We start from the raw sequence: 16,546 nt of genomic DNA on the forward strand, positions 1-16,546 counted from the left end.
ACTAGGACCAGTCGCACAAAGAAGGTAGAGCAATGGACTTTTGAGTCTACTTGGATCCAGAAGGCACACAGACTTTAAAGGCTGGATGGTAATTATGAAAGCAGCATACTGTCCAGCTCACAAATAACCTAGGTCAAGGCTCCCTGCTGCCTAAGTTACTAAAGCCAGCAGTCTTCCTCTATTCTAAATCTGCTTAATTTGTTACTCTTAAGTAGCATTCACATTTTGGCCCTTCTAAAACCAGTGAGATTGTTTTTTGATTGCTCTTGAGGTATAAGTTTAAATGTGTTTTCCTAGAGTAATGCATTTCGTTATTTATTTAATCACTTCCACTGCTCTAGGGTTAACATTGCTTACAAAACATTATTTTTAAAATGTGGTATTTATAAAGAAGGCTGCTTTCTTAATGCATTTTGACTTAATGTCGTGCATTGTTGTATTGTATAATGTCAGGCTAAATCTGGCAAATCGTACTATTTCAAAATACTTTGACTTTTTCAACATCATAGAAAATGTCAAAGAACAAATCATATTTCAAAAACAAAGTGAAATTTGGCATAATGAAGTTTGCTTTAAAGTAATAATTTATTCAACAGCATTTTTTCAAAATTAACAGTTTTAAAGGTAAATAAATGTTCTGTCAACAAAATATTCAGACTTTCAACTGCATTGTTAAAAATATAATTTGCAACCAAGAATCTAGTTGTCAGATATCTGGCAGATACCCACTGTTGAGTTGTATCAATATTAGAATCCATTATATTTTGTGCAGTCTCTCAAGGGACTGGTTTTAGAACCATCCTTCACAGTCTCCTTAAAGCTGGTTAAAGCCTGATTGTAATCTACTTCCCTTCCATATCGGGTAAAAGGGATTCTTTTAAGCCACTCACATGCAATTTTGGAGCTATATATTGCTTCAAACCCATCAACTGTAGTCAGAGAAATAATACACTAATGTTTTAAAAACAGTGAAGAATGGAAGTACAATTAATTTAAATCTTGAAGCTGCTATGAAGGTTATTAAAACATGTTCAGTTGTTTTGTATTCTGTATTACTGATTTACATGTGTTTTAACTATGCTGCTACAATAACCTTTACAATATTCTCAGACTTCATTATTCTTCTCTGATGAGGAAAATGTTTTAGGCAAGTCTAGCACATACATGGACTTTGCTTACCAATCCAAATACACTTTATCTTTGAGATTGCAGCTGTTTTTATATGAGCTATCCTCTTTTGGAAAGGTTTTTAATATTGGCAAAAAAACTTAAAGTCAGAGTGGGCTTTCCCTGCATATTATTTGAAAGTTACTAGTTTTGTGTTTGTCTTTTAACATTTTCTGTGGGAGCAGAGAATGGAATCATTAGCCATGTGATTTCAGTTCAGGTTCATGAGTATTTTCTATCTCTGTAGTTTGGTTCTGGTTAACACACTGGCCAGCATATTCCCCACAGTGTAGTTCTGAGACTAATGCACTGCTGTGGCCTCTAAATAAGTGCCAGTGGTTTTGCACAAGAGTGTGAATACTTGAAGTAGCACACCCGCACTTTGGGTACACAACCTATTTTGAAAATAATGTAAGTAGTGTGCTCAAAGTGCAGTTGTGCTACCTTACATATCTGTGCTATTGTGCAAGACCACTGGTACTTCCTTAGGAGCCCACAGTAGCATGGGTGACTCAAAACCACCTGTGTTACACTGTGGAACATGTGGGCCAATGACTTTTAAAAATTGTTCGGTAACTGGTTTCACAGCTTTGAACCAATTCAGATACATTTTATCAAGAACAATTAATGTAAAACTTCTTCAACTGAAGTCTAACTCCTACAAAATGAACACATGAGGAATATTTAATTTGAGAACAATTTATATTTTTAAAGATGCAATCTGACATATACTAATGCCACATTCTTTGGAACCCTTTCAGTCATATTTGACAGTTGAGTGGACAGAATGAATTAGTCCCCAGGTATTTTTTTTCTACAACTAGCATACAATTTTAGCTCATTTCATGTATTTGATTTTTTTTCTTTCTTCAAGCATTGAAGAATAGCAGGTATAAATACAATTATATACATCTGTGCTGCAGCCACATTTAGAATACTGTGTATGGTACAAAGTTTGTTAATCCATCTCAAAAAGGATTTCCTAGACCTTAAGAAGATACAAAAAAAGCAACTTGCAGCTGGATGCTAAGCATGTTTACTCAGAAGTAAATTCCATGTGGTCTAATGTGAATTCATTTCATGTTAGTGTGGATGGATTATTGCCTAAAATGATCAAAGGCTTGGAGCATCTTCCTATAAAGAAAGTCTTAGACCATTTGGGATATATAAGAGTATACGTATATATATATATACGTATAAGAGTGTGTGTGTGTGTGTGTATATATATATATATATATATATATATATATATATATATATATGTAAGAGGATATATATGAGAAGTTTCATGAATGGCCATACAGCACAGATGCAAGTACATTTTTCTTCAACTTCCATAATACTAGAACTTGGGACACCCATTATTGTTGATTTGCAATAGGTTCAAGGCTGACAAAAGAAAGTACTTCTTCATAACTAATCTATGGGATCCTAAAATGTAAGGATAGCCACTTAGGTGGCTTTTTAAAATAACCAGACATGTTATTAGAAGATCTCTATTCTCCCCCCTCCCAACCACCCTAAATTTTGAGTTAAAATGTCTTTAGATAACTTTTGGCTCAGTGTTACAATATGCAATTTCATGTTTTTTTTAAATACCTGGTTTTATAAGTGTTAGTTTTCATTTTTGTTTCAGATATTGTTTGATAGCACAATACATCAGGAATTCACACACAAACATCATTGAAATGAAAGACAGTTGCACAGAGCATGATAGTTACTCATAGCTGGTGTTCATATGTGCTGTGAACACAGTAGAGCATAGCGAAAATGAAACTAAATTGTATATTTGCTTCATTTTGAGCAAAGGCCATTCATTTCCATGACAACCAAGTATGATTATCTGGTTTGAGAAGAGCTACCTATTTGAATCATTTGGGATGTCATTCATTGTAAACTGTTCTCTGTGTTCGCTTGGCTGGATGAGAAGCCTCCTAATGGGATTAAGGATACATAAGTAGGGAGAGAAAAACTCAAAGGCCAGAAGAAGATACATGTATTAGCAAGTACAATTTAGGAAACAGAGCAATCCAAGTACTCATTCACTTTGGAGCTGAGTCAATTTTGGCCCATCTGGCTTTTCTGTAAATGATTATTATAGTCAGCAGCTACACGGATACAAAGATGTTATAGAAGGATACAAAGATTTTGTCCAGAAGTGCATCTGATGCACCACTGGAGAGTTTTTGCACTGGTTCCCCTTATTCACCTGGTGCTGTGCAGATTTTGGCACCCCAAATCCATTGTCTGAAGCAGCTTGTTTCACCCTGCTGAATGCCAGGACTGGTCATCACCACCACCACCACTACCACTTCTACAGCTACATCTATGTAGAAGACACTTTACATACACAGAATGAGAGCACAGGTCCCTGCACACTTTCTGCTCCATGATGCTTACATCTAGAAATAAAGGCAAGGGAGACAACAGTGGAATGAGAAGGAAATAGAGGCAAGGGTGCAAAGAGGAAGAATATGACATTTCAGTTGCATATACTTAAGCATAATTACAATAAAGCAGAGCAGCACAACTTTAGCCTTCCTGCAGATGTTGAATTACCCCAACCTGTGGCCACCTGGCTAGGATGATGGAAGTTGTAGTCCAAATGCTGCTGGAGAGCTGGAGTTGTGCAGCCCTGCAATCAGGTATCTAGACTAGAGAGTTGTGCCAAGGAACTGTGTCAAACATAGTAATCCAGAGCTTCAGTTTAGCAGATTTTGTTTTACTTCTTGAAATAAAGCATGTGAATCAGTTTCAAAAATGTGCATTGGAAACATGTGTTCTCTAACTTCCTTTCTACAGAGAATAGATATAATATGGGCACTTTCCAGACTAGACCCTACAACGGGGTCAGGACGTATCTCGGAAGTGTGCTTTCACACCTCCTGCTTCATGACACTGCAGTCCCTACGGGGATAGCAGGGTGCCATTCACATTTCCAAGGCCTTGTTGAGGCTTTAAGCGATGTCCTTGATGATGTCAAGGACATCGTACGTCCGGCGTGAAGAAGTTGCTGTTTTTTAGGGTTGTTAGTTGCTGCGAGACTACTCCCCCTGCTGTTTATGTTCCGGATGTAACTGAATGGAGGCATTTTGCAGCTGTTCCAGCATCTAGTCTGGAAAGCGCCATGGTGAAAGGGAAGCAATCATTGTCAGTATGCTTAATCACTGACCTAGAGAGACCTCTAGAGGTGAAAGCCTAGTTTGCATGTCTTCCCCCCATTTATTCAGCATTTTTGTTAACGGAACTAGGGTGTTCTCAACTATTTTACAGCCTTCGTTTCAGTTCATTGTCATATTTTAGAATAATTTTTACATGCATATTTCTTATTTTTTAAAGCACTCTTTTTGTTGAATAAAGGCATAAAGACCATATTTAGTTGTACATTCCTGCTTTAAGTTGTACAGTCCTGCATGGGTCAACTCTCTTCAGCTTGATTCATACTTGACTCAGTGTTTAGCAGTTTTCTTGGCCAGCATTTGCGGGTGGGGGAACTCATCTGTTTCCACTAGATCTGTTTCACCCTGCTTGTAATGTTAGTACATGTGTACTGGTGCTGCCAGGTGCATGCATCTTATTGTCCTCCCCCCCGGTATTGGAACTTCAACTCAGCCCATTTTCCTGTCAAATGGATATCTGTCAAATGGATATCTAAGAACAAAAGAGACTTTTAGATCTGGATGGTGGACAGCAGCCACATGAAGAGTTTGCAAGAAACAATCAAGAGGATTAGCCCAGAGAGAATATGCTGTCAAACAAAATGCTGCTGGTCAGGTGCTCTGTTCATTTTGTTCCCAGCCATGAGTTCATCAGGAGTAAGGGCTTAACATTTTAAAAAAATTCTCACATACATGAAAAGTAGCTGGCTTTTTAGTGTGTGTAAGTTACTTGTAGCTTCATAGCAAACAGAATGTCAACCAGCATAAGGGGCAAACATTCAAAGAACTTCTGTGCATGTGCATAGAAACCAGCCTGGTCAGCTTGAACACTGGTCACTGGCCACATGAGCAGAATCTCCTTTTCCATTCCAAGCTAGAGAAGAATTTCTAGGGGAAATGATGCTCGGTTTGTAATATATATGAGCATTACAAGTTGAACAGATTCACATACCATATTCTGAAATTCATCTTTCAAAGTGATGGAAATGAACAGAAGATTATTTATTGAATGCAGTTGTCTACTTTTTAGAAATTTTGTGGGTGCCTTTCTAGTAACATACACAAACAATGGCAGCAAGAGATTTAAAAATTGCTTTCGGTCAGTCATAAATGCCAGCATAACATAGATTAGTATGAAACATGTAGAACTCTCAATACTACCAACTATTTGCCCAAATGAATGAAAACATAGAAGCATACCATATGAAAGGAAGGTTACACAGTAATTTTAGCCTTCACAATGATACACTTGTTGTGTTCCTAATTGTTTACACCACTAATAACTCAATAGCATATTATCTCTTGTTTTTCTTTAATGTTCAAATTCATTCCTGTTTTAGACTATTGCAAGCATATTAGGCATTCTTTTTTTCTTATTTTACTAAGATATTAGTAAGATACTAGTAAAATAAGATTCTTGTCTTATATAACAGGTCTTATATTATTTGTAAGTTTACTAGTAAAAGACAAAGCTCATAACCCAGGACAGTGGGGAGGGGAGGGCTGTTGGGGGGAAGGCATGAGTGCTCAAACCCCCCCCCCCAATCTCCTCTGTTCTTTGGGCTGTGCGGCTTGCACACCCACATGAACCACACTGCCCAGAGCCACATTGCCATCTGGAGGCCAGGGAAATGCAGCCCGGCCTCCAGAAATCTCACAGTGCACCATGTGAGGTACACTGGAGGATTTCCCCACAGCTGGGTCCTCTAGCCACTCGGCTCTGTGACTGCTTGGGTAGCAGGCAGCCCAAGCAGACACACATCTGGGGACCAGCGTAGAAGGGCGTACTCACATCCTTCTAACTTAATAGCCCAGGCAAAAACCTCAGGCTGCCCAGCAGGGCTGCACCAGGATTGGGTATGGTCACAACACTCCCACATGAGCAGCCCTACCCAGGTATTGCTGTGCAAGCCCAGGTAGGGCTGCTCATGTGAACAGCCTCACTGTCTTTTTTTAAGCCTCTTTAATATGAGAAAATCCTCTCTCTATTTCTGTCTTACCTGTGCAGATGAATCAGCTGAAAAAATAAGTAGCGATGCTGTTCCAGGAGCAGATTCAACAGATCCTGCTTTAGCCAGCCAGTTAGCAAATAAATCTCTAGAGGAAATTGAATCAGAAAAGAGTCCCATTTCCAAGGAAATATGGATAGACTATGAAGATTTCTGCATTTGTTTTCAGTAAGAAGCAGCTTATTGTTGTGTGGGTGGTAGCTCTGAAAATGCATTAAATTATTTTGGGCTAGTTTGGACAATATTTTACCTGCAAACCAGTCCATGCTATTAAAAAGGGGGGCATGCCTAGTGAAAACATGCCCTTATGTATTTTCTGGACGTACTAACAACTACAATAATGTATATACCATTTTTCAACAAAAGTTTCCAAAGCAGTTTACATAGAGAGATAATAAATAAAGATGGCTCCCTGTCCCCAAAGGGCTCACAAGCTTTTTTTTTTTTAAAGTAAGATAGACACCAGCAACAGCCACTAGAGGGACACTGAGCTCGGGATAGATAGGGCCAGTTACTCTCCCCCTGCTAAACAAAGAGAATTACCATGTTAAAAAGGTGCCTCCTTGTCCAGTTAGCCAGAGAGATATCCTCCTGATATCCTCCCAGTGTATTATTTTATTATATGGCGGGGTGGTGGAGTTCCTATGAAACATGGTTCTACATGTTATCCAAATACTAGTTTGTTTTGATGTTCTCATAATACAAGCCTTAACAAATTTTCTTTGGATCTAGGAGCCAGCCCAAATATTTAGGAGCCAGACAATAGATGCTTGACAAAATTCTCTTTAGCCCCTTTACAGGGGTGCCTGGGATAAATAAATGTTTTATTAAATACCTCTACTGCTGAATATCCTATTCTAGGCGCCATTTTTAAATTTCTAGGTGCCATGACTACATGGCACCTAGGATTTGTCAAACCACAATATAATTCATCACCATGTACTACATGGCATAATGGAGAGTTTTCTGTATAATTAATGCCATTATAATTGGGTTCACTTTTCCTTTCCACCTAGGAACTTATATGTTTTCCACAAACCAAATTCCTATGGTTACAGCTATCAGAAATCTGATTTTAGGGTAAGTGCACTGAATGCATGATTTATTCATCACATTGTAAATTTCCCACCACAATTTTGCATACATTCTATAAATGTTTGTGTTCTGTACCAGAGTTGCCAGAACCTAAGGGTTATACTCGTGGGTCAAATGGGCCGTAAGCCAGAATTTGGCTTTTTTAAAGCCAAATCTGGCCACCTAGTTCTGTACTCACAACAAAATGCTAGTCCAAAGAGAATGGACAGAAATAATAGAAACATAAAAAATATTATCATAATACTTTGGGCAAGAGGTTCATGAGGACAGCAGAAGGCAGATACTGTAGCTCAGCAGACAAGCACATGCTTTGCATGTCCCTCATCCAATCCCTGGCATCTCCAGGTAGGACTGGGAAAGACCCCTATCTGGATTGTGATTCCAACGACACTCATAAAAATGGGTTCTGCGCCTGCGCAGACCAACTTCGGGTAGTCATTGCTAGCTCCTTGCGACGCCTTTAACCGCTCCTGCACGAACGTGCAGTACCTCATATCGGCGGTTAGGTGTCTCTCTCTTCAGTTTCTTTCTAACCACCTACATGTTCAGTCACTTCGGAAAGCTTTCTGCTCCTCAGCATTTACGGACAGTTTTACTTGGTTTTTTGGACTTTGGACTGGTTACTACTTCTCTGAATATTCTTTCAACTTAAAGAACAAAACAGATTTTAAAAAAAATAAAGACGGACGGACTCTCACCCTTGCGACTATGGATCAGTTAACGGACGATGGTTTGCTAAGCATTTTTTCCCCTTTACCCTCGGCAAACCCACAACCCCTCATGAGCAAGCGGCCCACGGCTATTGCCTCCTCTGTGGGAGGAACAGGCAAGGGCGGCACTCGCGAAAAGACCACCTTTAAGCGGTGCCAGGGCTGCCGAGGCAAGCTACCCTCAACATAGTTTCTGTCTCCTCTGCCTGGGAGAAGGGCATACTGCCACGGCTTGTGAGATTTGTGCGGGGTTTTCTAAACAACCCCTTAAGAATAGATTGGCACGCCTAAAAGTTGCCCTGATGGAGGATGCCCTGCGCCCAGCGGCTTCAAGCTCAGTTGTGGTCCCGGAAACTGCCTCAGTCACGCAGTCTAAACTCCTAGGGAAGGGGAAGGAGACCTTGACGTCGAAGGCTCGTTCGACATCGAATCCAGAAACTAGCCTTCAGCAAGAGACATGCTCGGCATTGACGGGCAAGCCTCCGAAGAAAAAGGAGTCTCACCATGTGAAGCCTAAGGGCCCCACTCCATCACCATCAGGTTTACAACAGACTTGTTTACGGCATTGAGCGGTCTCGTTGTCTCCCGCCCTGACACCGCAGCTCTCGCCGTCACTCTCCACAACTCGGGGGATGCTTGCTCCTTTGGTGTCGAGGGGGCGCGCCCGGGAAAGGTGCTTGACGTCAAGGGAATGAACCTCAAGGCGCCAAGATAAGGCATCTAACCAAGCGTCGACATCTAAGGCATCGAACCAAGCGTTGACATCGATGGGCTTGGTCCATACCACAATTGCTGATGGGCAGGAAGGTGTTACCCTCGAGGTTGAGGTGGAGCCTTTTGACGTTGATCATCAATCCGTGTTGGGTGCCGCTTCTGGAACAGTAATTTGCATGAGGATGCCTTGTTAACCTACCTTCTTCACTTGGAGGAGACAACTCCCTCCACCTCCACATTTCAGGGGTTCTTGCACCCGGGTCTAGATGTGGAAGATGATGACCTACTAGAGGATGCCCTGCCGAGCGTCTCTAAAACCCCAGATGTTGGGGGATTACTTCCCAGTGGAGGATGGGAGTCAACAGCCCTATCGCCCGAGAAATACACCTTATTTAACCAATGGAAGTTGCAGAAACAACAGCTCACTAATACAGGCACCCAAGTCACACCAGTGAGAGAGCCTCAAACACAAACACGTGACTCTCAAACACAACCACAGCTGGCTAGAACTGTAGTGGTACAGGTGGCTTTGCCTTGCAGAGCCAGAAATGTGTCTGTGCAGATGACAGTGCAGACTAGTGCACCAAATCATTCTACAGTGGTTACTACGAGGGGGGGTGGTCAGACGCCCCAGCGGCTCTTCCTCCAAGGGCGTACCCACCTGCTCCTGACTCCTCTGGAGATGAAAGTGACGAGTCAGATTCCACTGGGGGTGGCTCGGAACCCTTGTTACCGGACCCTTCCTTACCTGAGCTGCTGACATATGTTCCTCCTCCGATGTCGGTCTCACCAAATGAACAGCTGAAGACATACCATCAGCAGGTGACTGAGATGGCAGCAGTTCTTGGCCTTGAACTACGCCCGAAAACCACAGATCTGGATGACCCCATCTATAACTTTATGAAGAGGATGCCGGGTCTACAACCAGTTTCTCTTCCAATGCTGCTGGTCATTATGAATGCAGCTCAGTCTGCTTGGGACATTTTGCGGACACCTACACCTACATCAAAGAAGCTAGAGGCTCTGCACCGAATTCAGGAGGCAGACAATGTTTATTTACATAAACACCCAGCGCCTAATTCCTTAGTCATAGGCTGCGCTTCCACCTCTAAGTCAGGGAGACGTCATACTACGCCAGCAGATAAAGAGGGGTGGAAGTTAGACATCTTGGGGTGGCGTAGGGGTGTGCACGGAACCGCCAACTGCAGTCTGGCACTGGGGTGGGGGGTAGCTTTAAGAGCGGTGGGAGGGTTTACTTACCCCTCCCGCCGCTTTCTCCCTCTGGCGCTGTAATCTTACGAGTAATTGGGGCGGCAGGATGCCTCCCTGCCGCCCCTTCCCCGATGTTGCTTGAAAAACCTCCCAGCAGTCCTTTGCGCGTGCATGCGCACATGTCACAGAGATGAGTGCGCGCTTCACATCTCTGTGATGTGTGTGCGCGCACGCAAAGGACTGCTGGGAGGTTTTTCAAGCAACATCGGGGAAGGGGCGGCAGGGAGGTATCCTGCCGCCCCAATTACTCGTAAGATTATGGCGCCAGAGCGGGAAAGCAGCGGGAGGGGTAAGTAAACCCTCCCGCCGCTCTTAAAGCTACCCCCCACCCGGAACTGAACCACCCAGGTCCGGACCAGTCCGGAGGCCTTTTCAATGGCCTCCAGACTGGTCCGGGCCCATCCCTAGGGTGGCGCATGTACTCCACTGCTTGCCTCTCGGTTAAGATCACCAACTATGTGGCCTGTTTGGCCAAATACACTCATTGCTTATGGGAGACATTTTATGAAGAAATGGCCATCCTCTCTCCGGAAGAATTCAAACAGAAGTTCGAGGCCACTTTCTTGCAGACCACAACTACCACACGCCAGCAATTGGCCAATGCGAAACACCGGGCGGAGTCTGAGTCTAGAATACTTACGTTGGCCATTATGCTAAGAAGACATGCTTGGCTCCGTTCGATGTCCCTGCAACAGGACATGCCTGATCGAATAGAATCACTGGCCTTTGATGGCAAGGGTCTTTTTGAGGAGGCCACAGATGAGACCATGGAACAATGGAGGAAGTCGAAGAACACTGCAAGGACCTTTATGAACCAAACTCAGAGGTGCAATTCAAACAGGTACCAACCTTATTACAAATGTCAGCAGAACTTTCAGCGAAGGGATCGGAGGGGCTTCCGGAAGTCATGGAATCGTTGGAACAAGAAAGGCTACTCAAACAAAAATAGCCCTGATCATCAGAATAAGAGTAAATCCAGCTCCCAAAATAAACAACATTTGTGATCCCAGCGTAATTTAGGGTCCACAGCTCCCATGAGTGACCCGTTGGAAAAACCAACTGAAACACCAACCCAGACAACGGTCATGGCGAGGCTTGACATTGCCTTGCATATGCCAAGGCCCAACATCGCCTTACACATAGCCAGCAATACCATCCATCTGGCAAATCATGCCTTTGCATGGCGCAACATAACATCAGATCGTTGGGTCTTACGCATAATCCAGACGGGTTATGCTATTGAATTCCATTATCTGCCAGAGTTCATGGGCGTCAAGTATACACCGGAAAATGATATTCTCAGAGAGGAAGTCAACTCCTTGTTAGAGAAGGGAGCGATTTCCCCAGTCCCATGGGCAAGGTGCCACGGGGTTTTTTACTTTAGATATTTCCAAGTCCCCAAGAAGGATGGTGGCGTACGCCCCATTATGGACCTCAGAGATCTCAACCAGTATGTTGGTGTTAGGAAGTTATGTATGATTACGTTGCAAGCGATCCTCCCTCTCCTTCAAGGTGAGGGTTGGATTGCAACGTTGGATTTAAAGGATGCCTACTTCCACATCGGCATACAAGTAAACCACAGAAGGTTCTTGCATTTTACACTGGGATCTCAAGTCTATGAGTACAATGTGCTTCCCTTTGGGTTGGTGACTGCACCACGAGTATTTACTAAATGTATGGCGGTGGTTATTGCTTCTCTTAGGGTTAGAGGAATTTCTATCTTTCCCTATTTAGACGACTGGCTTCTGACGACAAAGACGAAAGAAGAACTACTGTCTCATGTGACAACAGTGTTATCCCTTCTGGAGCAGCTGGGGATACGTATCAACCAGAAAAAGGCATACCTAATACCTGCCAAATGGCTGCCTTACATCGGGGCGATATTAGACATGGCCGTGCAGAGGGCATTTTTGCCCTTGGAAAGATTCCATTGCATCCGTGCTCTAGTCCACCAGTTTCCTGTACAGCCACTGCAAAAGGCCAGGGTCATCCAGGTGCTGCTGGGCTTGATGGCTTCCTGCACAACGACAGTCTTGTATGCGAAACTCCGTACGCGGAAGCTACAGTCATGGTTTCTTCATTGGTTCAGCCCAAATTTAGACTCACAGAACAAGCAGCTATTGATCCCAGAGAGGGTGTTTGCATCTTTGCAATGGTGGACAAGAGCAACAACTATGATGGCAGGTGTACCCTTCCGTACCCCGTCTCCTTCAATGATGCTCACAACGGATGCCTCTCAGCTAGGTTGGGGCGTGCACTTGTGCGGACAGCGCAGATCGGGTCGCTGGAGTCGCCACGAGCGCATCCTACATATCAACTTTCTGGAACTTCTGGCTGTGTTCAAGGCACTGCAGGAATTCCAAGACGTTACATGGCAAGACGCTACTTTTACAAATGGGCAGTACTGTGGCAGTGGCTTATATAAACAACCAGGCCGGTACGGTGTCTGTGCCTCTTTGCCACTTAAGCCTTCAAGTGTAGAATTGGTGCATTGCCAGGAGGGTCCACCTTCAGGCCATCCATATAAAGGGCCAGGACAACATCCTAGCAGGTGCGTTGAGCAGGAACAAGACACTATTTCAGGACAAGACTCTGTATCAACACGAATGGGAGCTAAACCCTCTTCTGGTGGGTGAGCTTTTCCAGTAATGGACCACTCCGTTAGTGGACCTTTTTGCTACGTCCGAAAACAAAAAGTGTGCACAGTTCTGCTCAAGGATAGGTCTCAGAGAATGTTCAAAGGAAGATGTGTTCCAGTTCCAATGGACGCAGAGTGTCTTTTATTTGTACCCACCATACCCCCTCCTGAACAGAGTGGTGGCCAAATTGCTACAGGACAAGACCAGGGCAATAGTCATTGCTCCGTGGTGGCCGCGGCAACCCTGGTTTCCGAGACTACGGAGTCTAGCGGGCATCCACTACAAGAGACTGCAACAGAGGCCAGATCACATAAGTCAGGCAGGGGGAGAACTCCTGCATCCGAGCCTATCCACTCTCAAGCTGACTGCATGGAGAGTAGGCTTCTGAAACACATTCTACTAAACAACAGAAAGAAATCCACAAGAAAGAATTATGTGGCAAAGTGGAAGAGATTCGTGGCGTATGCGAAGGACAAGGGATTTCAGCCACGAGATGCCACCCTGCGTGAAGTCCTCTTGTACCTCACGTCCTTGAAATCTCAGGGCTTGGCAAATGTTTCTATTAAAGTTCACATGGTAGCACTCTCCTCTTGCCACCAGGGCTGGGATGGAAAGTCGGTGTTCACTCATCCTCGGATGAAAGACTTCTTGAAGGGAATTAATAATTTGTATCCCCCCTTCAGGGTGCCTATTGAGAAGTGGAGTTTGTCACTAGTTCTATCTGCTATGATGCAACCACCATTTGAACCAATGGCTACCACTACCATGAAACTGGTAACTTTAAAGACCCTGTTTTTGGTTGCCATCACCTCCACAAAGCGGGTGAGTGAGTTATTGGCTCTTCGGATAGAAGGTGGTGATGCACTTGGACCCGGATTTCCAGCCTATGATTATGACCAACTTCCACGTTAACTGTGACATTGTTTTGCCAACTTTCTTCAGGAATCCGTCGTCTGCATTAGAGGAGACGATGCATACCTTGGATGTCAGGAGGGCTCTCCTCTTCTACTTGAAGAGGACACAACCTTTTAGGAAGACTTGCTGCCTATTTCTAGCGAACAAGGGCTGCCACAGGGGCACACAGCCTTCCAGGCAGAAATTGTCCGCCTGGCTAGTGGAGGCCATTAGATTGGCGTATAGCTGTCAAGGGAAGACTGCTCCAAAGTCTCTTACGGCACACTCGACACGGGCCTACTCGACTTCGGCAGCCCATTTGGCTGGTCTTCGAATGACGGACATCTGCTCGGCAGCGTTGTGGGCTACAGATCACACTTTTGTGAAACATTATGCCTTAGACCTGTGGTCTGCAGTGGAGGCAACTTTTGGCAGAGAGGTGTTGAAGAGGGTGTTGCAGTGGCATGCAGCACCCACCTCCAGGGTAGCAGCTCGTTACTCACCCATTTCTATGAGTGTCATTGGAATAACTATCCAGATAAACAGGTTGCTCACCTGTAACAGATGATCTGGTAGTGATTCCACGACATTCATAAAATCCGCCCATCCGGACCCGCTGCAGGCTGCATGCTACATGATCACTACCTACGGTTAACAAAGGTGATGCTGGTTATGTCGCTCATCCAGAAACTGAAGAGAGAGATGCCTAACCACCGATATGAGGTACTGCATGCTCGCACAGGGGCGGTTAAAGGCATCGCGAGGAGCTAGCAATGGCTACCCGAAGTTGGTCTGCGCAGGTGCAGAACCCATTTTTATGAATGTAGTGGAATCACTACTAGATCATCTGTTACAGGTGAGCAACCTGTTTTTCTGAAAACTTTGGTTCATTGTTGCCAGTCAGTGTAGACAGTGCTAAGCTAAATGGACCAATGGTTTGACACCATATAAAGCAGTTTCTTATGTTCGTAGAATTTTGATTTAAAGTAAACAAAACTTTATGATGTTAAGCACACATTGTGCCTGTTCTTAAACAGTTGCATTGGTTGCCGATATGTTTTTGGGCAAAGTACAAAGTGCTGGTTATTTCCTTTAAAATCCAGATTGGCTTAGGTTTGAGTTACCTGAGGGAGCACCTTTCTCATCAAGATCCTGCCTCCGCTCATTAAGATCATCAGGAGGGGTCCGTCTTCAGGTGCCACCAGTTCATCTGGCATTGATCTGGGATTGGGCCTTCTTAGTTGTCACCCCTGGGTTGTGGAACATGCTCCCTGTGGATATAAGAGGACGATCTTCCTTGGAGGCTATCAGGAGAGCCTTAAAGGCCCATCTTTTTAGCCTGGTTTTTAATGATATCTAGTTTTAATTTCAATTTAATCTGGATTAAATGTTTTCTGTTTTTAATTGTTTTATTATTAGTTTTTTATTTTAATGTAAACCACCCTGAGCCACTTTAGGAAGGGCAGTGTATTGAATGAATGAATCAATCAAGTGTTATACGCTGGACTAGGGCGGGGGAGACCCGGGTTCAAATCCCCATTCAGCCATGATACTAGCTGGGTGACTCTGGGCCAGTTACTTCTTTCTCAGCCTAACCTACTTCACAGGGTTGTTGTGAGGAGAAACTCAAGTATGTAGTACACCGCTCTGGGCTTCTTGGAGGAAGAGCGAGATATAAATGTAAAAATAAATAAATAAATACTTCTAAGAGCTAAGAGCAGCCATTGTCAACAATATAACAGGAAATTATATTTTGTAAAGCTATTACTTGTTAACTAGTCTTGCTAGCATCTTCCCCTTTTTAATACTTACATCTATTTAAGAGAGTACCTTCTTCTACATGAACCCCACCACCTGTTAGGATCATCAGGGGAAGTCCAGTTGGTGGTGACAAAATGGGCCTTCTCTAGGGTTGCCCTGAGTAGAGATTTATTTATTCATTCATTCATTCATTCAATTTCTATACCACCCTTCCAAAAATGGCTCAGGGCAGTTTACACAGAGAAATAACATATAAATAAGATGGATCCCTGTCCCCAAAGGGCTCACAATCTAAAAAGAAACATAAGATAGACACCAGCAACAGTCACTGGAGGTACTGTGCTGAGGGTGGATAGGGCCAATTACTCCCCCACCTGCTATATAAAGAGAATCACCATGTTAAAAGGTGCCTCTTTGCTAAGTTAACAGGGGTATGCACAAAATGAATTTTTTTATTCGTTTCAAATTCAAATCGAATTCTGAAAAATCATTTCGAATTTGAATCAAACTCAAATCTGGTCCAAAATTTTGATTTGAATTTGAATCAAATTTAAATCAATTTGACCCTGTTTTGACACATTTTTAAACCAATCAGATGGCCTGAATGGTTTTTAAAGGTGCCAAATGGCTCTTGAATCAAATTTGAATTGAATTTCAAAAATTCAATTTGAATTCAAATCAAATTGCCCTCTTAAGGGGTGGTTCAATTCAGATTCGATTCACTTGAATCACCTAGATTTGAGTTGAATCTATTGAAATTTGAATTGATTTTCACATCCCTAGCCCTGAGGCTCTGGAACACATTCCTAAATGAAATCAGTACCTTCCCTTCTCTGGTTGCTTTTAAACGGCTTTTGAAAACACACCTGCTTCATCAGGCTTTATTTTATAATATTTTAAAGGTATTTTAAAGTTTTATTTATGGTAATTTCAATCTGTTTATATGATTTTTAGGTTTGAGTTTGATTGGATTGTAAACTGCCCTGAGATTTTATATAGGGCGATATAGAAATGCAATGAATCAGTCAATCAATATATAAATCTAATTAAAACCAGTATCTTAGGGAAGCATATGTAAAGTGCTTCATAGGAGAAGCTTAACTTGTTTGTCAATAGATTAAAACAGA

At 43.1% G+C, this 16,546-nt stretch overlaps 1 protein-coding gene across 3 annotated transcripts in view; it reads left to right on the plus strand.

Annotated features, from left to right (window-relative positions):
- ADGB (androglobin) overlaps window positions 1-16,546 on the plus strand; it is a 161,149-nt gene that overhangs the window by 79,962 nt on the left and 64,641 nt on the right. For all 3 annotated transcript variants that reach the window (XM_053291285.1, XM_053291292.1, XM_053291302.1), the window contains 2 exons: window positions 6,334-6,502; window positions 7,351-7,414. In XM_053291285.1, coding sequence (XP_053147260.1) covers window positions 6,334-6,502; window positions 7,351-7,414 — 233 coding nt within the window. The remainder of the gene's footprint in view (window positions 1-6,333; window positions 6,503-7,350; window positions 7,415-16,546) is intronic.

Source organism: Hemicordylus capensis, chromosome 1 (assembly GCF_027244095.1).
Source record: "Hemicordylus capensis ecotype Gifberg chromosome 1, rHemCap1.1.pri, whole genome shotgun sequence".
NCBI classification, from domain to species: Eukaryota; Metazoa; Chordata; class Lepidosauria; order Squamata; family Cordylidae; genus Hemicordylus; species Hemicordylus capensis.